The sequence below is a fragment of the Pseudophryne corroboree genome, chromosome 2, assembly GCF_028390025.1.
Source record: "Pseudophryne corroboree isolate aPseCor3 chromosome 2, aPseCor3.hap2, whole genome shotgun sequence".
In the NCBI taxonomy this organism is placed as follows: domain Eukaryota; kingdom Metazoa; phylum Chordata; class Amphibia; order Anura; family Myobatrachidae; genus Pseudophryne; species Pseudophryne corroboree.
Genome location: NC_086445.1, coordinates 1,040,282,221 through 1,040,307,597, shown reverse-complemented (window position 1 = coordinate 1,040,307,597; position 25,377 = coordinate 1,040,282,221). Strand labels below are relative to the sequence as shown.

The following is a 25,377-nucleotide window of genomic DNA, read 5'->3' as shown; positions in this document are numbered from 1 at the left end:
CTGTCCCTCATCATTACACCTCTACATACCTGTCCCCACATCATTACACCTCACCATACCTGTCCCACATCATTACACCTCACCATACCTGTCCCACATCATTACACCTCTACATACCTGTCCCCACATCATTACACCTCACCATACCTGTCCTCACATCATTACACCTCACCATACCTGTCCCACATCTTTACACCTCACCATACCTGTCCCACATCATTACACCTCACCATACCTGTCCCACATCATTACATCTCACCATACATGTCCTCACATCATTACACCTCACGATACCTGTCCCACATCATTACACCTCTACATACATGTCCTCACATCATTACACCTCACCATACCTGTCCTCACATCATTACACCTCACCATACCTGTCCCCACATCATTACACCTCACGATACCTGTCCTCACATCATTACACCTCACCATACCTGTCCTCACATCATTACACCTCACGATACCTGTCCTCACATCATTACACCTCACCATACCTGTCCTCACATCATTACACCTCACCATACCTGTCCTCACATCATTACACCTCACCATACCTGTCCTCACATCATTACATCTCACCATACCTGTCCTCACATCATTACACCTCACCATACCTGTCCTCACATCATTACACCTCACCATAATTGTCCTCACATCATTACACTTCACCATACCTGTACCACATCATTACACCTCACCATACCTGTCCTCACATCATTACACCTCACCATACCTGTCCTCACATCATTACACCTCACAATACCTGTCCTCACATCATTACACTTCACCCTACCTGTCCCACATCATTACACCTCTACATACCTGTCCCACATCTTTACACCTCACCATACCTGTCCTCACATCATTACACCTCACCATACCTGTCCCACAAAATTACACCTCACCATACCTGTCCCAAATCATTACACCTCACCATACCTGTCCCACATCTTTACACCTCTACATACCTGACCCACATCATTACACCTCACCATAACTGTCCCACATCATTACACCTCTACATACCTGTCCCACATCATTACACCTCACCATACCTGTCCCACATCATTACACCTCACCATACCTGTCCCACATCATTACACCTCACCATACCTGTCCCACATCATTACACCTCTACATACCTGATCCACATCATTACACCTCACCATAACTGTCCCACATCATTACACCTCTACATACCTGTCCCACATCATTACACCTCACCATACCTGTCCCACATCATTACACCTCACCATACCTGTCCCACATCATTACACCTCACCATACCTGTCCCACATCATTACACCTCACCATACCTGTCCCCCATCATTACACCTCACCATACCTGTCCCCCATCATTACACCTCACCATACCTGTCCCCCATCATTACACCTCACCATACCTGTCCTCACATCATTACACTTCACCCTACCTGTCCCACATCATTACACCTCACCATACCTGTCCCACATCATTACACCTCACCCTACCTGTCCCAAATCATTACACCTCACCATACCTGTCCCACATCATTACACCTCACCCTACCTGTCCCAAATCATTACACCTCACCATACCTGTCCCACATCATTACACCTCACCATACCTGTCCCACATCATTACACCTCACCATACCTGTCCTCACATCATTACACCTCCCCCTACCTGTCCCACATCATTACACCTCACCATACCTGTCCCACATCAGTACACCTCACCATACCTGTCCTCACATCATTACACCTCACAATACCTGTCCTCACATCATTACACTTCACCCTACCTGTCCCACATCATTACACCTCACCATACCTGTCCCACATCATTACACCTCACCATACCTGTCCTCACATCATTACACCTCACCCTACCTGTCCCACATCATTACACCTCACCATACCTGTCCTCACATCATTACACCTCCCCCTACCTGTCCCACATCATTACACCTCACCATACCTGTCCCACATCATTACACCTCACCATACCTGTCCTCACATCATTACACCTCACCATACCTGTCCTCACATCATTACACCTCACCATACCTGTCCCACATCATTATACCTCACCATACCTGTCCCACATCATTACACCTCACCATACCTGTCCCACATCATTACACCTCACCATACCTGTCCTCACATCATTACACCTCACCATACATGTCCTCACATCATTACACCTCACCATACCTGTCCTCACATCATTACACCTCACCATACCTGTCCCACATCATTACACCTCACCATACCTGTCCCACATCATTACACCTCACCCTACCAGTCCCAAATCATTACACCTCACCATACCTGTCCCACATCATTACACCTCACCATACCTGTCCTCACATCATTACACCTCACCATACCTGTCCTCACATCATTACACCTCACCATACCTGTCCCACATCATTACACCACACCATACCTGTCCCACATCATTACACCTCACGATACCTGTCCCACATCTTTACACCTCACCATACCTGTACCACATCATTACACCTCACCATACCTGTCCCACATCATTACACCTCACCATACCTGTCCCACATCTTTACACCTCACCATACCTGTACCACATCATTACACCTCACCATACCTGTACTCACATCATTACACGTCACCGTACCTGTCCCTCATCATTACACCTCACCATACCTGTCCTCACATCATTACACCTCACCATACCTGTCCCACATCATTACACCTCACTATACCTGTCCCACATCATTACACCACACCATACCTGTCCCACATCATTACACTTCTACATAACTGTCCCACCTCACCATACCTGTCCCACATCATTACACCACACCATACCTGTCCCACATCTTTACACCTCACCATACCTGTCCCACATCATTACACCTCTACATACCTGTCCCACATAATTACACCTCTACATACCTGTCCCACATCATTACACCTCACCATACCTGTCCTCACATCATTACAGCTCACCATACCTGTCCCCCATCATTACACCTCACCATACCTGTCCTCACATCATTACACCTCACCATACCTGTCCCACATCATTACACCTCTACATACCTGACCCACATCATTACACCTCTACATACCTGTCCCACATCTTTACACCTCACCATACCTGTCCTCACATCATTACATCTCACCATACCTGTCCTCACATCATTACACCTCACCATAATTGTCCTCACATCATTACACTTCACCATACCTGTCCTCACATCATTACACCTCACAATACCTGTCCTCACATCATTACACTTCACCCTGCCTGTCCCACATCATTACACCTCACCATACCTGTCCCACATCATTACACCTCACCATACCTGTCCTCACATCATTACACCTCACCCTACCTGTCCCACATCATTACACCTCACCATACCTGTCCTCACATCATTACACCTCCCCCTACCTGTCCCACATCATTACACCTCACCATACCTGTCCCACATCATTACACCTCACCATACCTGTCCTCACATCATTACACCTCACCATACCTGTCCTCACATCATTACACCTCACCATACCTGTCCCACATCATTATACCTCACCATACCTGTCCCACATCATTACACCTCACCATACCTGTCCCACATCATTACACCTCACTATACCTGTCCTCACATCATTACACCTCACCATACATGTCCTCACATCTTTACACCTCACCATACCTGTCCCACATCATTACACCTCACCATACCTGTCCCACATCATTACACCTCACCCTACCTGTCCCAAATCATTACACCTCACCATACCTGTCCCACATCATTACACCTCACCATACCTGTCCTCACATCATTACACCTCACCATACCTGTCCCACATCATTACACCTCACCATACCTGTCCTCACATCATTACACCTCACGATACCTGTCCCACATCTTTACACCTCACCATACCTGTACCACATCATTACACCTCACCATACCTGTCCCACATCATTACACCTCACCATACCTGTCCCACATCTTTACACCTCACCATACCTGTCCCACATCTTTACACCTCACCATACCTGTACCACATCATTACACCTCACCATACCTGTCCTCACATCATTACACGTCACCGTACCTGTCCCTCATCATTACACCTCACCATACCTGTCCTCACATCATTACACCTCACCATACCTGTCCCACATCATTACACCTCACCATACCTGTCCCACATCATTACACCACACCATACCTGTCCCACATCATTACACTTCTACATAACTGTCCCACCTCACCATACCTGTCCCACATCATTACACCACACCATACCTGTCCCACATCTTTACACCTCACCATACCTGTCCCACATCATTACACCTCTACATACCTGTCCCACATCATTACACCTCTACATACCTGTCCCACATAATTACACCTCTACATACCTGTCCCACATCATTACACCTCACCATACCTGTCCCCCATCATTACAGCTCACCATACCTGTCCCCCATCATTACACCTCACCATACCTGTCCTCACATCATTACACCTCACCATACCTGTCCCACATCATTACACCTCTACATACCTGACCCACATCATTACACCTCATAATACCTGTCCCACATCTTTACACCTCACCATACCTGTCCTCACATCATTACACCTCACCATACCTGTCCCACAAAATTACACCTCACCATACCTGTTCCACATCATTACACCTCACCATACCTGTCCCACATCATTACACCTCACCATACCTGTCCTCACATCATTACACCTCACCATACCTGTCCCACATCATTACACCTCTACATACCTGACCCACATCATTACACCTCACCATAACTGTCCCACATCATTACACCTCTACATACCTGTCCCACATCATTACACCTCACCATACCTGTCCCACATCATTACACCTCACCATACCTGTCCCACATCATTACACCTCACCATACCTGTCCTCACATCATTACACCTCCCCCTACCTGTCCCACATCATTACACCTCACCATACCTGTCCCACATCATTACACCTCACCATACCTGTCCTCACATCATTACACCTCACCATACCTGTCCTCACATCATTACACCTCACCATACCTGTCCCACATCATTATACCTCACCATACCTGTCCCACATCATTACACCTCACCATACCTGTCCCACATCATTACACCTCACCATACCTGTCCTCACATCATTACACCTCACCATACCTGTCCCACATCATTACACCACACCATACCTGTCCCACATCATTACACCTCACGATACCTGTCCCACATCTTTACACCTCACCATACCTGTACCACATCATTACACCTCACCATACCTGTCCCACATCTTTACACCTCACCATACCTGTCCCACATCTTTACACCTCACCATACCTGTACCACATCATTACACCTCACCATACCTGTCCTCACATCATTACACGTCACCGTACCTGTCCCTCATCATTACACCTCACCATACCTGTCCTCACATTATTACACCTCACCATACCTGTCCCACATCATTACACCTCACCATACCTGTCCCACATCATTACACCTCACCATACCTGTCCCACATCATTACACTTCTACATAACTGTCCCACCTCACCATACCTGTCCCACATCATTACACCACACCATACCTGTCCCACATCTTTACACCTCACCATACCTGTCCCACATCATTACACCTCTACATACCTGTCCCACATCATTACACCTCTACATACCTGTCCCACATCATTACACCTCTACATACCTGTCCCACATCATTACAGCTCACCATACCTGTCCCCCATCATTACACCTCACCATACCTGTCCCACATCATTACACCTCTACATACCTGACCCACATCATTACACCTCATAATACCTGTCCCACATCTTTACACCTCACCATACCTGTCCTCACATCATTACACCTCACCATACCTGTCCCACAAAATTACACCTCACCATACCTGTCCCACATCATTACACCTCACCATACCTGTCCCACATCATTACACCTCACCATACCTGTCCTCACATCATTACACCTCACCATACCTGTCCCACATCATTACACCTCTACATACCTGACCCACATCATTACACCTCACCATAACTGTCCCACATCATTACACCTCTACATACCTGTCCCACATCATTACACCTCACCATACCTGTCCCACATCATTACACCTCACCATACCTGTCCCACATCATTACACCTCTACATACCTGTCCCACATCATTACACCTCACCATACCTGTCCCACATCGTTACACCTCACCATACCTGTCCCACATCATTACACCTCACCATACCTGTCCCACATCATTACACCTCACCATACCTATCCCCACATCATTACACCTCACCATACCCACAGTGCCAGATACACATTATATGTCCCCACAGTGCCAGATACACATTATATGCCCCCACTGTGCCAGATACACATTATGTGCCCCCACTGTGCCAGATACACATTATATGCCCCCACAGTGCCAGATACACATTATATGCTCCACAGTGCCAGATACACATTATATGCCCCCACAGTGCCAGATATACATTATATGCCCCACAGTGCCAGATACACATTATATGCTCCACAGTGCCAGATACACATTATATGCCCCCACAGTGCCAGACACACATTATGTGCCCCCACAGTGCCAAATACACATTATATGCCCCAACAGTACCAGATACACATTATATGACCCCACAGTGCCAGATACACATTATATGCTCCCACAGTGCCAGATACACATAATATGTCCCCACAGTGACAGATTCACATAATATGACCCCCCAGTGCAGTGCCAGATACACATTATATGCCCCCATAGTGGCAGATACACCTTATATGCCCCCAGCAGTGCAGTGCCATATACACATATCATGGGGATCAGTACTAAATCCCGCTGGACGGGATCCCGGCAATCAAGATACAGACGCCGGAATCCCGACCACACAATCCCGACAGGGGTGGCGAGCGGAACGCGGCCCCTTGCGGGCTCGCTTCACTCGCCATGCTGTGGGCACGGTGCCTCGCTACGCTCGGCACACTAATATATTCTCCCTCTATGGGTGTCGTGGACACCCACGGAGGGAGAATATGTCGGGATTGTTCTGGTCGGGATTCTGGCGTCGGTATTTCGACCGCCGGGATCCCGTCCAGCAGGATCTTGACCGCCTCCCATATCATGCCCCCAGCAGTGCCCGATTCACATTATATGCCCCCAGAAGTGCCAGATTCACATTATATGCCACCAGAAGTGTCCGATTTACATTATATGCCCCCAGAAGTGCAAGATTCACATTATATGCCCCCAGACGTGCCAGATACACATTATATGCCCCAAGAAGGGCCAGATTCACATTATATGCCCCCACAGTGCCAGATACACATATGCCTCCAGTGCCAGATACACACATGCCTCCAGTGCCAGATACACACATGCCCCCAGTGCCAGATACACACAAGACCCCAGTGCCAGATACACATATACCCCCAGTGTCAGATACACATGCCCCCAGTGCCAGATACACATATGACCCCAGTGCGTTACACACATGCCCTCAGTGCCAGATACATATGCCCCCAGTGCCAGTTACACACATGCCCCCAGTGCCAGTTACACGCATGCTCCCAGTGCCAGTTACACGAATGCCCCCAGTGCCAGATACACACATGCCCCCAGAGCCAGATACACATTATATGCCCCCACAGTGGCAGATACACATTATATGCCCCCACAGCGCCAGATACTCATAATATGCCCCCACAGTGCCAGATACACATAATATGCCCCCACAGTGCAGTGCCAGATACACATTATATGCCCCCACAGTGCCAGATACACATTATATGCCCCCAGCAGTGCAGTGCCATATACACATATCATGCCCCCCGCAGTGCCCGATTCACATTATATGCTCCCAGAAGTGCCAGATTCACATTATATGCCCCTAGACGTGTCCGATTTACATTATATGCCCCCAGAAGTGCAAGATTCACATTATATGCCCCCAGACATGCCAGATTCACATTATATGCCCCCACAGTGCCAGATACACATTATATGCCTCCAGTGCCAGATACACATATTCCTCCAGTGCCAGATACACACATGCCCTCAGTGCCAGATACACACATGCCCCCAGTGCCAGATACACATATATCCCCATTGTCAGTTATACATGCCACCAGTGCCAGATACACATATGACCTCAGTGCGTTACACACATGCCCCCAGTGCCAGATACACATGCCCCCAGTGCCAGTTACACACATGCCCCCAATGCAAGATACACACATGCCCCCAGTGCCAGATACACATTATATGCCCCCACAGTGCCAGATACACATTATATGCCCCCACAGTGCCAGATACACATGATATGCCCCCACAGTGCCAGATACACATAATATGCCCCCACAGTACCAGATACACATTATATGCCACCAGTCCCAGATACACATAATATGCCCCCACAGTGCCAGATACACACATGCCCCCAGTGCCAGATACACATATACCCTCAGTGTCAGTAACACATGCCCCCAGTGCCAGATACATATATGACCCCAGTGCGTTACGCACATGCCCCCAGTGCCAGATACACATGCCCCCAGTGCCAGTTGCACACATGCCCCCCAGTGCCAGATACACACATGCCCCCAGTGCCAGATACACATTATATGCCCCCACAGTGCCAAATACACATTCTATGCCCCCACAGTGCCAGATACACATAATATGCCCCCGCAGTGCAGTTCCAGATACACATTATATGCCCCCAGCAGTTCAGTGCCATATACACATATTACGCCCCCAGAAGTGCCATATTCACATTATATGCCCCCAGAAGTGTCCAATTTACATTATATGCCCCCAGACGTGCCAGATACACATTATATGCCTCCAGACTTGCCAGATTCACATTATATGCCCCCACAGTGCTAGATACACATTATATGCCTCCAGTGCCAGATACACATATGTCCACAGTTCCAGATACACACATACGCCCAGTGTCAGATACACATATGCCCCTAGTGTCAGTTACACATGCCCCCAGTGCCAGTTACACACATGCCCCCAGTGCCCGTTACACACATGCCCGCAGTGCCAGTTACACACATGCCCCCAGTGCCAGATACACACATGCCCCCAGTGCCAGATACACATTATATGCCCCCACAGTGCCAGATACACATTATATGCCCCCACAGTGTCAGATACCCATAATATGCCCCCACAGTGCCAGATACACATGATATGCCCCCCACAGTGCCAGATACACATTATATGCCCCCACAGTGCTAGATACACATTATATGCCCCCAGCCAGTGCAGTGCCATATACACATATCATGCCCCCCACAGTGCCTGATTCACATTATATGCCCCCAGAAGTGCTAGATTCACATTATATGCCTCCAGTACCAGATACACATATGCCCACAGTGCCAGATACACACATGCCCTCAGTGCCAGATACACACATGCCCCCAGTGCCAGATACACACATGCCCCCAGTGCCACATACACACATGCCCCCAGTGCCACATGCACACATGCCCCCAGTGCCAGATACATATTATATGCCCCAGAAGTGCCAGATACACATTATATGCCTTCAGTACCAGATACACATATGCACACAGTGCCAGATACACACATGCCCCCAGTGCCAGTTACACACATGCCCCCAGTGCCAGTTACACACATGCCCCCAGTGCCAGTTACACACATGCCCCAATGCCAGTTACACACATGCCCCAATGCCAGTTACACACATGCCCCAATGCCAGTTACACACATGCCCCAAGTGCCAGATACACACATGCCCCCAGTGCCAGATATACATGCCCCCAATGCCAGATACACACATGCCCCAAGTGCCAGATACACATAATATGCCCTCAGCACCAGATACACATCATATGCCCCCATCCCCAGCAGTTCTACTTGCCGCCACCGCCGCCCCTACTGTTTCCACTACTGACAACCTGCCAGGTCTCCGGCGTCGGTCAATTCAGGCGTCGGGTCATGAGCCAATAAAAGCTTGCGCCCGGCAGCCGATCAGGACTTGCCGCCGGCCCGCAAGCTGATTGGCCTAAAGAACGTATTGGTCTTCTGATCACCGGATCCCGACAGCCGGTATTTTAACTGCATCCCGTACATTTCTTGTAGCCTTAATACCTGGCACTATGATTGCAGCAGTTGCGGTGATGCTGAATGAGCGATTTGTTACATAACGTTCCCTATCAGTTCAGGATTTCATAGATAAACCTCCTCATTCCTAGAGGTATTGTGTACAATGACAAGGATTGCACACACCTTTCGGATCGGTTGCGATTATTAGGTACATAAAGCTGCTGCTCGTAAAATCAGTCATTTATAATTGTGTAAAAACCATAATGAGAGATTTCATTTACCACAATACAGAGATCTGGGAAGACGTCTTATATGTACAGTGAGACATTTCTGAAGGCGTAGATCAAACAAAGGTTTATAATTGGGGTTTTATGCATCTTACCGTAGTAATACTATATGATTGTTTGGTCTGCTGTAATACATTTTGCTCTCCCTAATGCACACTGAGTGAAAAATAATACTACATAATAATCAGATAATACGGAGATCTTAGTTGCGTATATCTGCAGATATAGGGTTAAGCCCCCAGGCCGATCGGCAAGGCGTCCCCATCACTGGGGGTCCCTAATACTAAGTATGGGTCCGGGGTGCAGGACCCCATCACGTCGGCACAGGTCGGCTACCCCAGGTCAGCACCCAGGTGAAAATTAATAAGGGTTAATAAGAAACACATACAGTAAGTGCTATGAAGGTGAAGTGTGATTAAAATAATACAAAAATATATACAAAGTGATAGGGAAAACCATAAGTGTTAATAAAGTGTTAGGGTGTGCCGACCTGAAGCCGCCCAGCCAGGGCCGTCTCTAGCCAATTTGGCTCCCAGTGCGAGATTTCAAAATGCCCCCCCCCCCATTGCTATAAAAAAAAATGCGCCCCCCCCCCCCCCATAGCTATAAAAAGAAAAAGCATGCGCATGCTCCCGACAAGGGTGTGTGGCCTGATTAAAATGGGCGTGGTCTCATTAAAGTGGGTGTGGCCTCATCTGATATCATCACAGCCACCACAGGGGACAAAAGATAAAAAATAAAAAGTCCCCATTTTACACATTACAGCAGGCACGTGTCCCCATTTTACACAGTATGGCAAGCACGTGTCCCCATTTTACACAGTACGGTAGGCAAGTGTCCCCATTTTACAAAGTGCGGCAGGCAGGTGTCCCCATTTTACACAGTACGGCAGGCAGGTGTCCCCATTTTACACAGCGCGGCAGGCAGGTGTCCCCATTTTACACAGTACGCAGGCATGTGTCCCCATTTTAAACAGCGCAGCAGGTAGGTGTCCCCATTTTACACAGCACGGCAGGCAGGTGTCCCCATTTCACTCAGCACGGCAGGCAGGTGTCCCCATTTTACACAGCGCAGCAGGCAGGTGTCCCCATTTTACACAGTACGCAGGCAGGTGTCCCCATTTTAAACAGTGCGGCAGACAGGTGTCCCCATTTTACACAGCACGGCAGGCAAGAGTCCCCATTTTACACAGTGCAGCAGGCAGGTGTCTCGATTTTACACAGCACGGCAGGCAGGTGTCCCCATTTTACAGAGTGCGGCAGGCAGGTGTCCCCATTTGAAACAGTGCGGCAGGCAGGTGTCAAGTGGGGGGGAAGGAAGGGAGAGAGAGAGAGAGAGAGGAGAGAGAGAGACTACTTACACATAAAAGATCTTCCCGTTCTTCGGGTCGGGCCGGGCCGCTTCACCTCCCTCGCGCCGGCCGCCTCCTCCAACGCTTGTCTGCTCCTCCTTCCTGGCTTGTCTGCTCCTTCTCCCTCTTGAGTACTCCTGCTGGGGGGGGCGGGGTTTCACGGAATGACGCGATTGCGTTGTGACGTCATGACGCAAACGCGTCATTCTGCGAAACCCCGCCCCCCGAGCAGGAGTGCTCGGGAATAGGGAGGAGGGAGACATAAGTACATGCAAAGTGCCGCGGTGGGCGCCCCGTGCGATTGCACGGCTCGCCCGCCGCTAGAAACGGCACTGCGCCCAGCCATACCAACATAGGGGCCACCGCACCCCACACCCACCCCATAATAATTACACATATGTCTGGGTCTGATTGCCCAGTGTAAGGCCACATGATAATGGCTCCTACAGAATCTGAGAGCCAGCTTACCTGGACACGCCCCTGACTTCTCCAATGGTACTCTGGAGTCAGCAATCCCTCCTAATGCTGACCCATCCATGCCTCTCTAAATACAATACAAGTTAATAGGGGTTAATAAGAAGCACATAAGTGGCCCCTATGTCGGTATGGCTGGGCGGCTTCAGGTCGGCACACCCTAACACTTTATTAACACTTATTATTTTCCCTATCACTTTGTATATATTTTTGTATTATTTTAATCACACTTCACTTACATAGCACTTATGTTCTTCTTATTAACCCCTATTAACTTTCACCTGTGTGCTGACCTGGGGTAGCCGAACTGTGCCGACGTGATGGGGTCCTGCACCCCGGACCCATACCTAGTATTAGGGATCCCCAGTGACGGAGAAGCCTTGCCGATCGGCCTGGGGGCTTAACCCTGTATCTGCAGATATACGTAACTAAGATCTCCGTATTATCTGATTATTGGGGGTAATTCCAAGTTGATCGCAGCAGGAATTTGGTTAGCAGTTGGGCAAAACCATGTGCACTGCAGGGGAGGCAGATATAACATGTGCAGAGAGAGTTAGATTTGGGTGGGTTATTTTGTTTCTGTGCAGGGTAAATACTGGCTGCTTTATTTTTACACTGCAAATTAGTTTGCAGATTGAACACACCCCACCCAAATCTAACTCTCTCTGCACATGTTACATCTGCCTCCCCTGCAGTGCACATGGTTTTGCCCAACTGCTAACAAAATTCCTGCTGCGATCAACTTGGAATTACCCCCTTTATGTAGTATTATTTCTCACTCAGTGTGCATTAGGGAACACAAATTGTTTTTTTTTACACAGAATTACCCCTCCCTTTTAGCACCTGAGTGACATCACAATCTGATTGAGCAGCTTGCCAATAAATGTGCACTGCTGTAATACATGGCAACTTGTGGTTCTTCAGTTGTTGCAGCATGCTGGGATTTATAGTACCACAACAGATTTCCTACCTTTCATTATCATTATGTGCACTTTGTGAGTTGGGGCATCACATATTAAATACGTTCCTCTTGTGGGGTCTGAAATAACAGCATATGTGAGCAACTTGTGAGGTGTCTGCATCCAGAACAAAACATAAGGCTATGGGGGGAATTCAGACCTGATCGCAGCAGCAAATTTGTTAGCAGTTGTCCCTCATTCCAACCCGATCGCATGCTGCACTTCTTCGCAGCGGTGCGATCGGGTCTGGAATGCGCATGCGTGGCGTTGCCAGCAAAGAAAGAAGATTGACAGCAGGAAGACGTTCCGGGGCATCAACTGAACATTTGAAGCCATTTTCGGGGAGTGGTAAGAAAAACGCAGGAGTGTCCAGGCGAACGGAGGGCGGATGTCTGACGTCAAAGTCGTGACCATCATCGCTGGACCCGTCGCACAGGGTAAGTAAGTCCAGGGCTGGTCTTGTTTTGTGTGAAACTTTTTTAGCTTAGCAGGGCTGCACAAGTGATCGCTAAATTACACTCCACCATAGGCGGAGATTAGTTGATCGCACCAGCAGCAAAAAGTTGCTTGGTGCGATCAACTCGGAATGAGGGCCCATGTGCAGTGCAGGTGGGGCAGATGTAACATGTGCAGCGCAGGTGGGGCAGATGTAACACGTGCAGAGAGAGTTAGATTTGGGTGGGTTATTTTGTTTCTGTGCAGGGTAAATACTGGCTGCTTTATTTTTATACTGCAATTTAGATTTCAGTTTGAACACACCCCACCCAAATCTAACTCTCTCTGCACATGTTACATCTGTCCCCCCTGCAGTGCAGCATGGGGGGTGATTCAGACCTGATCACACGCAGGCTATTTTTTGCACAGCGATCAGGTAGTTGCCGCCTACAGGGGGAGGGGGTAATCGCTGTTTAGTGGTACGAACGCTTGCGCACAGCTCAGGACTTACTCAGCCGCTGCGATGATCCTGGATGGAGCTGACCTCAGGAACCCTCCCTGGAAACGGCCGGGCACGCCTGCATTTTCCTGGACACTCCCTGAAAACGGTGAGTTGCCGCCCACGAACACCTTCTTCCTGTCAATCTTCTTGTGATCGCTGCTGCGATCACTTTTCTCATAGAATCCGGCGCTGTCCGGCAACCCCTGTCGCCGGCCAGCAACGCGCCTTCGCATTGCGGCCCACACTCGTGCGCTGTTCAGACCCGATCGCACGGCTGCAAAAAAGGCAGCATGCGATTGGGTTTGAATGACCCCCTTGGTTTTGCCAAACTGCTGACAAAATTCCTGCTGAGATCAACTTGGAATTACCCCCCATGTTCAGTTACAGCTGTGGGTATGCAACCACACCCTGGGACGCTGAGACATATGGTGGCCCCAGATGATACTTTGGAAATACATCCAAATCCCCCCCAAAAAATTAAACAAATGTGCAGACTACCCCAAATTGGGAGCATTTCTTCCCCTCAACAGCTGGCCCAGGTCCCGACGGGCCCCTCAAACAAACCCGGGTGAGGTTAATTAGTACCCACCCCTGGACTAGACCACCCCTGTCTGTATGCTTGGTTACACAGCCTTCACCCTTATCACTGCAAATTTGCACCAGTCCTGTATTTTGTGCAAGTGGTCGGCCTGCAATCAGACAGATCTTTCTATGTACACAACTCAGCGTAGGCTGCAATTCCGTCTGCACATCCTCCACACACTCTCACTAAACTCAGCTTATGTGTGAACGCACCGTTACCCCACAGGTACGTCCAATCATCCGCAATTGGAGATGTGACAGACAGAGGCGTAACTAGGGTTTTTGGAGCCCAGGGCAAAATGTAAAATGGCGCCCCCCCCTTCAAGAAAAAAAAAATAGCAAAAGAAGCATGTGCGCGCGCCGAAGGCGTGCGTGGTGAAAAAATGGGCGTGGCCACACACCAGAAGCGGTGTGGCCATGCTCCAGAAGGGGTGTGGCCACTGAAAATGGCCCACAGTGCCAGTTACATTGCCCCCCAGTGCCAGATACAATGCCCCACAGTGCCGGATACATGCCCCACAGTGCCAGTTACATTGCCCCACAGTGCCGGATACATGCCCCACAGTGCCAATTATATTGCCCACCAGTGCCAGATACAATGCCCCACAGTGCCAGATACATGCCCCACAGTGCCAGATACAATGCCCCACAGTGCCAGTTACATTGCCCCACAGTGCCAGATACATGCCCCACAGTGCCAGTTACATTGTCCCACAGTGCCAGTTACAATGCCCCACAGTGCCAGTTACAATGCCCCACAGTGCCAATTACATTGCCCCACAGTGCCAGATACAATGCCCCACAGTGCCAGATACATGCCCCACAGTGCCAGTTACATTGCCCCACAGTGCCAGTTACATTGCCCCACAGTGCCGGATACATGCCCCACATTGCCAATTGCATTGCCCACCAGTGCCAGATACAATGCCCCACAGTGCCAGTTACATTGCCCCACAGTGCCAGATACAATGCCCCACAGTGCCAGTTACATTGCCCCACAGTGCCAGTTACATTGCCCCACAGTGCCAGTTACATTGCCAGATACAATGCCCCACAGTGCCAGTTACATTGCCCCACAGTGCCAGATACAATGCCCCACAGTGCCAGTTACATTGCCCCACAGTGCCAGTTACATTGCCCCACAGTGCCAGTTACATTGCCAGATACATGCCCCACAGTGCCAGTTACATTGTCCCACAGTGCCAGATACAATGCTCCACAGTGCCGGATACATGCCCTACAGTGCCAGTTACATTGCCCCACAGTGCCAGATACAATGCCCCACAGTGCCATATACATGCCCCACAGTGCCAGTTACATTGCCCCACAGTGCCAGTTACATTGCCCCACAGTGCCGGATACATGCCCCACAGTGCCAATTGCATTGCCCCCCAGTGCCAGATACAATGCCCCACAGTGCCGGATACATGCCCCACAGTGCCAGTTACATTGCCCCACAGTGCCGGATACATGCCCCACAGTGCCAATTGCATTGCCCCCCAGTGCCAGATACAATGCCCCACAGTGCCAGATACATGCCCCACAGTGCCAGATACATGCCCCACAGTGCCAGTTACATTACCCCACAGTGCCAGTTACATTGCCCCACAGTGCCGGATACATGCCCCACAGTGCCAATTGCATTGCCCCCCAGTGCCAGATACAATGCCCCACAGTGCCGGATACATGCCCCACAGTGCCAGCTACATTGCCCCACAGTGCCAGATACAATGCCCCACAGTGCCAGATTCATGCCCCACAGTGCCAGATACAATGCCCCATAGTGCCAGTTACATTGCCCCACAGTGCCAGATACAATGCCCCACTGTGCCAGTTACATACTCACTGTGCCAGATACATGCCCCACACTGTGCCTGATACATGCCCCACTGTGCCAGTTACATGCCCCACTGTGCCAGTTACATGCCCCACTGTGCTCTCTCCCCCCCCCCCCTTCCTCCACCCCGGTCACTTACCGAGTCACCGGCGCGGCGGCGCCGCTTGTTCTATGTGAGGGGAGGAGAGCGCCTCTCCTTCCCCTCACCGCTCCAGGACAGGTCTCCGGCGGCTGTGTGGCGCCGGTTCGCTAGCCAATCAGAGCTCGCGGACCGGCAGCCAATCAGGAGCCGGTCCGCAAGCTCTGATTGGCTAACGCCGCCGGAGGCCGGACACAGCAGCGCTGCTAGGGCTTTCAGCGGCGGTGAGGGGAGGGAGAGACGGTGCGCTCTCCTCCCCTCACATTTCGGCTTTCGGCGTGACAGGGGCGAGTGGGGCATGATGCCCTGGCCGGCGGCGGTGCCCCCCTCTCCTGGGCCTGCCAAGGCGCCCAGGGCACGTGCCCCACTCACCCTACCCTAGATACGCCTCTGGTGACAGACATACTTACAGGCGTGCACTCAGCTCTGGTACAGGCATTGCATAGACAACACAAGATGTGTCCGCAATACAGACTTGTCTGCATAAGACCCACAATGTTTTGATAGATAGCAAAAGCAACAGTGCTCCAGCGGTGTAGAGTACAAAGGTAAATTGCCTTGTTCATTGTTGGGGATGCCCCTTCTGTCAGTACATAGAGATGTTTCCACGTATCTGTGAAAGTGATATTTTTCCTTTGGCATTTGTCATTTCGCTATTATTTCCTGTACTCTCGGCCTAAGCAATCAAAGCTCTGCTTCCTAATGTATCAGTATGGGGATAATTTGTAGGTTTGACTCCCCGCTGTACTTTTCAGGATTCGGGACATCTTATATGGAATCCAGAATTCTGCTCAAGTTTAATTTATTTTCAAACTGAAACTTGCTGACGTGATGCAGTAACGAGACAACGGAGGGGAGGGGAAGTCAGGATCCCACTGCTGCATGTACAGAATGGGGAGGGGAAGTCAGGATCCCACTGCTGCATGTACAGAATGGGGAGGAGAAGTCAGGATCCCACTGCTGTATATACAGAATGGGGAGGGGAAGTCAGGGTCCCACTGCTGCATATACAGAATGGGGAGGGGAAGTCAGGATCCCACTGCTGCATGTACAGAATAAGGGGGGGAGGTCAGGATCCCACTGCTGCATGTACAGAATGGGGAGGAGAAGTCAGGATCCCACTGCTGCATATACAGAATGGGGAGGGGAAGTCAGGATCCCACTGCTGCATGTACAGAATGGGGAGGGGAAGTCAGGATCCCACTGCTGCATGTACAGAATGGGGAGGGGAAGTCAGGATCCCACTGCTGCATATACAGAATGGGGAGGGGAAGTCAGGATCCCACTGCTGCATGTACAGAATGGGGAGGGGAAGTCAGGATCCCACTGCTGCATGTACAGAATGGGGAGGAGAAGTCAGGATCCCACTGCTGCATATACAGAATGGGGAGGGGAAGTCAGGATCCCGCTGCTGCATGTACAGAATGGGGAGGAGAAGTCAGGATCCCACTGCTGCATATACAGAATGGGGAGGGGAAGTCAGGATCCCACTGCTGCATGTACAGAATGGGGAGGAGAAGTCAGGATCCCACTGCTGCATGTTACAGAATGGGGAGGGGAAGTCAGGATCCCACTGCTGCATGTACAGAATTGGGTGGGGAATTCAGGATCCCACTGCTGCATATACAGAATGGGGAGGGGAAGTCAGGATCCCACTGCTGCATGTACAGAATGGGGAGGGGAAGTCAGGATCCCACTGCTGCATGTACAGAATGGGGAGGGGAAGTCAGGATCCCACTGCTGCATGTACAGAATGGGGAGGGGAAGTCAGGATCCCACTGCTGCATGTACAGAATGGGGAGGGGAAGTCAGGATCCCACTGCTGCATGTACAGAATGGGGAGGGGAAGTCAGGATACCACTGCTGCATGTACAGAATGGGGAGGGGAAGTCAGGATCCCACTGCTGCATGTACAGAATGGGGAGGGGAAGTCAGGATCCCACTGCTGCATGTACAGAATGGGGAGGGGAAGTCAGGATCCCACTGCTGCATGTACAGAATGGGGAGGGGAAGTCAGGATCCCGCTGCTGCATGTACAGAATGGGGAGGGGAAGTCAGGATCCCACTGCTGCATGTACAGAATGGGGAGGGGAAGTCAGGATCCCGCTGCTGCATGTACAGAATGGGGAGGGGAAGTCAGGATCCCACTGCTTCATGTACAGAATGGGGAGGGGAAGTCAGGATCCCACTGCTGCATGTACAGAATGGGGAGGGGAAGTCAGGATCCCGCTGCTGCATGTACAGAATGGGGAGGGGAAGTCAGGATCCCACTGCTGCATGTACAGAATGGGGAGGGGAAGTCAGGATCCCACTGCTGCATGTACAGAATGGGGAGGGGAAGTCAGGATCCCACTGCTGCATGTACAGAATGGGGAGGGGAAGTCAGGATCCCACTGCTGCATGTACAGAATGGGGAGGGGAAGTCAGGATCCCGCTGCTGCATGTACAGAATGGGGAGGGGAAGTCAGGATCCCACTGCTGCATGTACAGAATGGGGAGGGGAAGTCAGGATCCCGCTGCTGCCTGTACAGAATGGGGAGGGGAAGTCAGGCAAAGGGAATAGGAAGCATATCCACAGCAACAGAAAATAATTCAGATCAAAACCAAATAAAAATAGGCAGAGAGAAGAACATAGCTAGGAACAGAAAAAGCACAAACAAAACTCTAAAAGCTATGTGTGCAAATGCTAGGAGCTTAGGAAATAAAATCCCAGAACTAACTGCAATAATGACAAGGGATGATCTAGACATTGTGGCAATTACAGAGTCATGGTACAATGAAAATCATGACTGGGACATAGCTATACCGGGATATACTTTGTTTAGGAAGGACAGAATTGGAAAAATTGGAGGAGGGGTAGCAATGTATGTAAAAAATGGCATAAATACTACATTAATACAAAGTATTGAAGAAAAAACTGAGGCCCTTTGGGTGACCATAGAAACAGGGGAAAAGTTGATTATTCGTATTGGCGTGATATACAGGCCACCAGGTCAGGAAGAGGAACTTGACAAGAACCTATTGCAGGACATAACTAAAATGGCATTAAAAGGAGAGGTAATAATCATGGGAGACTTTAATCTTCCTGATGTAAACTGGGAGGTGTCTGTTGCTAGTTCCACTAGAAGTAGGAACTTTTAAATTCCCTTCAGGGAGCATCCCTCCACCAATTGGTGAGGGAGCCCACTCGGAAAGACGCAATATTAGACTTAATACTTACAAATGGAGACAGATTATCGGACGTAAAAGTGGGTGAAAACCTCGGATCCAGTGATCATCAAGCAGTATGGTTCAGCATTAAGACAGAGACTGACTCGTCCCATACAAAAACAAAGGTGTTGGATTTTAGGAAGGCTGATTTTGTAGGGATGGGAAAATGTGTAAGCGATTCTTTGGCAGAGTGGAGGAACTTGGAAACAGTGCAGGAGAGGTGGAAAACATTCAAATGTGCAATATTGAAGGCAACAGACCTTTGTATCAAAACTGTTAGGAAAAACACAAGGAAAAGGAAGCCAGTGTGGTTTGAAAAAGAAGTAGCAAATATTGTGAGAGCAAAAAAGATGGCTTTTAGGAAATATAAGCAGACACAAAATAATGAAGACAAAAAAATATATCTTGTTAGACAGAAGGAGGCAAAGAAGGTAATCAGATGTGCAAAGGCACAAGCTGAGGAGAAAATGGCCCAGTCAGTGGGTAAAGGAGGCAAAACTTTTTTTAGGTATATAAGCGAAAAGAGAAAAACAAAAGGCGGAATTATAAAACTAAAGACGGACACTGGGAGTCTTGTTGAAGGAGACAATTTAATAGCAGATCATCTTAATGATTATTTTTGCTCAGTATTTACTACTGAAAGAGAGGGGAAGGGGCCACAGTTAAGTTGCAGGGATATTCAGGAAAATGAAACAAGTACATTTACAGAGGAAAAGGTCCTAACAGAACTCTCAAAGCTGAAAGTGGACAAATCTATGGGGCCAGATGGGATACATCCAAGGATACTAAAAGAACTTAAAGAGGTGCTGGTAGCACCATTGACAGAATTATTCAACCAGTCATTAGCTACAGGAGAAATTCCAGGGGACTGGAAAAGAGCAAACGTAGTCCCACTGCACAAAAGTGGAAGCAAGGAAGAGGCAAACAACTACAGACCAGTGAGTCTTACATCAGTAGTAGGGAAATTGATGGAAACACTCTTAAAAGAAAGAGTTGTAGATCATCTCAAATCCGGCAATTTACTGGATCCCAAACAGCATGGATTCACTGGGGGGAGATCATGTCAAACAAATCTTATTGACTTTTTTGATTGTGTGACTAAAGTGATGGATAAAGGTGGAGCCATGGATATAGCTTATCTAGACTTTAGTAAGGCTTTTGATACAGTTCCACATCGCAGACTGCTAAATAAACTTGAAAGTTTGGGATTGGATATTAGGATTATTGAATGGATAAGATCTTGGTTGAAGGATAGAAAACAGAGAGTTGTGGTAAACGGAGTGCATTCACAGGAGGGAAATGTTACCAGTGGAGTACCCCAGGGATCTGTACTTGGACCAGTGCTTTTTAATATCTTTATTGGTGACATTGCAAATGGCATTAAAGGGAAAGTATGCCTTTTTGCAGATGACACAAAGGTATGCAACAGGGTAGACACACCAGGTGGGGTAAATCAAATGATTGAGGATCTAAGTAGACTAGAGGAATGGTCAAGAGTCTGGCAATTACAGTTTAATGCCCAAAAATGCAAAATCATGCACTTGGGTCTCAAAAATCCTAAAGCTAAATACAGTATTAATGGCACTATACTGAAAACTACTGAGGAGGAAAGGGATCTAGGAGTCACTATTTCAGATGACTTAAAAGCAGGTAAGCAATGTAACAAGGCAATGAGGAAGGCTAGTCAGATGCTTGGCTGCATTGGGAGAGGAATCAGCAGCAGAAAGAAAGAAGTAATAATGCCACTGTATAGGTCATTGGTACGGCCTCATCTAGAATACTGTATTCAGTTCTGGAGGCCATATCTTCAAAAGGATATTAATACATTAGAAACTGTACAAAGGAGGGCAACTAAAATGGTGCATGGCCTACATCACAAAACATACCCAGAAAGACTAAGAAATCTCAATATGTATAGTTTGGAGCAGAGAAGGGAAAGGGGGGACATGATAGAAACTTTCAAATATATGAAGGGTTTTAACAAAGTCCAGGAGGGAAACATTCTCCAAATGAAGAGAAGCAATAGGACACGAGGACATGCACTGAGACTGGAGGGGGGGAGGTTCAGGGGAAATTTGCGGAAAAATTATTTCACAGAAAGGGTAGTGGACAAGTGGAATAGCCTCCCATCAGAGGTGGTAGAGGCTAAGACAGTAGAGCAATTTAAACATGCATGGGATAGACATAAGGATATCCTTACAAAGAAATAAGGATCAAATAAGGTTAGTGATAAAAAAAAAGAATTAAAAAAAAAAAAAAAAAAAGGGGCAGACTAGATGGGCCAAGTGGTTCTTATCTGCCGACAAATTCTATGTTTCTATGTTTCTATGTTTCTATCCCGCTGCTGCATGTACAGAATGGGGAGGGGAAGTCAGGATCCCGCTGCTGCATGTACAGAATGGGGAGGGGAAGTCAGGATCCCGCTGCTGCATGTACAGAATGGGGAGGGGAAGTCAGGATCCCGCTGCTGCCTGTACAGAATGGGGAGGGGAAGTCAGGATCCCACTGCTGCATATACAGAATGGGGAGGGGAAGTCAGGATCCCACTGCTGCATGTACAGAATGGGGAGGGGAAGTCAGGATCCCGCTGCTGCATGTACAGAATGGGGAGGGGAAGTCAGGATCCCGCTGCTGCATGTACAGAATGGGGAGGGGAAGTCAGGATCCCGCTGCTGCATGTACAGAATGGGGAGGGGAAGTCAGGATCCCGCTGCTGCATGTACAGAATGGGGAGGGGAAGTCAGGATCCCACTGCTGCATGTACAGGATTGGCAGAAGTATGTCAACGTAACACTTACTCCAGTGACTGTCTAGGCGGACAGCCGAGTAAAGGGGCTGAAATATCCTGGGCAGATCAATGTGGGATAGTCGGAGCTTCATCTGACTTGAAGTATATTTGGGATTGGAAGAAGTATATTGGCGCTCATTTATCGTTGGAAATGTAATAAAATATTTGGTGGCGAGTGTCACAGGAACCAGAAGCATCGGCTCCAGGAGTAAGGACACAAATGTATGTACTTACACATGACATGTGCACCGATTCGGCGTCACAGAGGGGTGTGGTTCATCAAATCGACAGTGTCTAGGTTGACAATGTTTAGGTCGACCACTATAGGTCGACAGTCACTAGGTCGACATGGATGGAAGGTCGACAGGGTTTCTAGGTCGACATGTGCTAGGTCAACAGGTCTAAAGGTCGACATGAGGATTTTTTTTTTTTTTTGTGTCGTTTTCTTCGTAGAGTGACCGGGATCCCAAATTAGTGCACCGCGTCCCCTCGCATGGCTCGCTTCGCTCGCCATGCTTCGGGCATGGTGCCTTCACTCCGCTACCGCTTCGCTCGGCACACTTTACTGTTCCAATCGTAGTCCACGTGGATCGTTAAGTATGAAAAAAATTCAAAAAAAGAAAAAAATGTGAAAACCTCATGTCGACCTTTAGTCCTGTCGACCTAGCACATGTCGACCTAGAAACCCTGTCGACCTTCCATCCATGTCGACCTAGTGACTGTCGACCTATAGTGGTCGACCTAAACATTATCGACCTAGACACTGTCGATCTTCAGACCGGATCCCGTCACAGAGTTAGTAGCAAATGCTACAGCTGCATCACACTATTGTATACTATCTAGTCCATGAAGTGGGTAATGAGATGATAGTGTCACATTTGCAACACAAAGTGCATATAAAACACAAAGTGCTGTTGTCGGTTATCCCTTTATGAACCAAATGCAAAACTTCTTTCCTGCAGTAGTTCAAATAAAAATGTGCATAATATAATATGATCAGGCAGCTGCAACGTGATACAATAGAGCCGCCGCATTACTGATTTCAGTTCCACCTGATGCAGGTGGTCATTATGCAACCAGCCAATCAGAATCGGATACCTACTGCTTCTGAACGTCAAAGCACCGCCCCCACCCCACCCCCTTCAGAACCCTCTGGAGGTACAGCTCCTAAATGTGTTGCAAATACCTGAACCGGCCTGACTGTATTCTACAGGGTGATTCAAAAGTCACAGCACACCCCTGTCAAAGTCGCAGTACACCCTTTTGTTTAAAAAACCGTGCAGAAAATAGGAAAACTGACTTAGATTCAAGATGGCGGCCATGTTCGGCACATACCGTAAAAGATAGCTCTCCTCACCCATACCTTACTGGAGTATTCAGTTTTCCCATTTCCTGCACAGTTTTTGAAACAGAAGGGTGTACTGCGACTTTTGAATCACCCTGTATGTATACTTACCCGTCCTTATACCACCTCTCCAGGCCCAGGAGAAGGAGCTTCTGTGCAAATGTTCAGATAGGGTGCCTGTGCAGATGGTATATTCACATTACAATATACAACATTGAGATTAAAATGGTTATTATAGAGATTTATGGGGTTATTCAGTACTGATCGCAGTGTACCGAAAATCGCAATTGAGCTTTTTTGCAGAGTCTGCAATCCAACCAGAATAGGGTCCTTAATCAATGCAAAAAAATAATAATAATTAAAAAAAATAATATATATATATTATACACATATATAAAGTATATATCTATGTATGTATGTATGTATGTATGTATGCATGTATGTAAGATTTTTTTATATATATATATATATATATATATATATACGTACGTACGTACGATCTATAGATATAGATAGTTGTGACTTCTATAGAACTTCGACCCCTTGAAAGACACATTGGGGGAGATTCAAATGTGTGAAAAGTCGGTTGGGTGTCTGTCTATTAGATAGGAAGGAACAGACTCCCAACTGACTTTTCACACATTTGAATCTCCCCCATTATATGAGACGTATTCCTCTCTACAGTATGTAATAGTGATAACAGGTTGTGATAGTGCCCCGTGGCCTGTAAGAGACCGCAGTCCGTGCGCTGTACATGGTACCTGTAATCAGCAGGAGGTAGAGGGCGGTGGCGATGCACGGGGGTCCTCGCAGCATGCTGCCTCATCGCTGTGTGACAGGGGACTGTCAGCTCCACATTTATCAGCGGCTCTGCGCGATGACAGAGGAAGTGGCTTCATGTCTTTAAGATCTTCATTGATGTTATCGAGAAAAGCACCAAGAGCGGCTGCTCTCAGCTGGTTTGTGCAATAACTCCCACAGGAGAAGTGAAACTGACAATACCTTCCTTATAAAAAAGAAAAAAACAACTTACAGCAGCATCAAAACCCAAATTCTGGGGTGGGGTGGGGGGAGGGGGTCACAGGAGTTAATATACGTACTTGTGCATTTGCTCACTGTCAAAAGGTCACCTACTTCATTGTCGCTGACGTTTCATGGCCAGAAATAATGTTTTGCTTGTAAACTATGGACGTGTAGGTTCTATTTATACTGGTTCTCAGTAAAGAGGAGCAGGTTCAGTTCTCCGAGAACCAAACCCACCAGAACATTGAGATCCGAGCCGGGATCCGAACATGGCTCAGGTAATCCCGCCAGCCTCAGAT

At 48.5% G+C, this 25,377-nt stretch overlaps 1 protein-coding gene across 1 annotated transcript in view; it reads right to left on the bottom strand.

The window, feature by feature from the left end:
* LOC134988486 (uncharacterized) overlaps window positions 1–25,051 on the bottom strand; it is a 119,814-nt gene extending 94,763 nt beyond the window's left edge. Inside the window, exon 1 of the mRNA XM_063950553.1 lies at window positions 24,817–25,051. Within this exon, the coding sequence (XP_063806623.1) occupies window positions 24,817–24,871 (55 nt within the window). The 5' untranslated portion in view covers window positions 24,872–25,051. The remainder of the gene's footprint in view (window positions 1–24,816) is intronic.
* Between the last annotated feature and the right edge of the window lie 326 nt (window positions 25,052–25,377).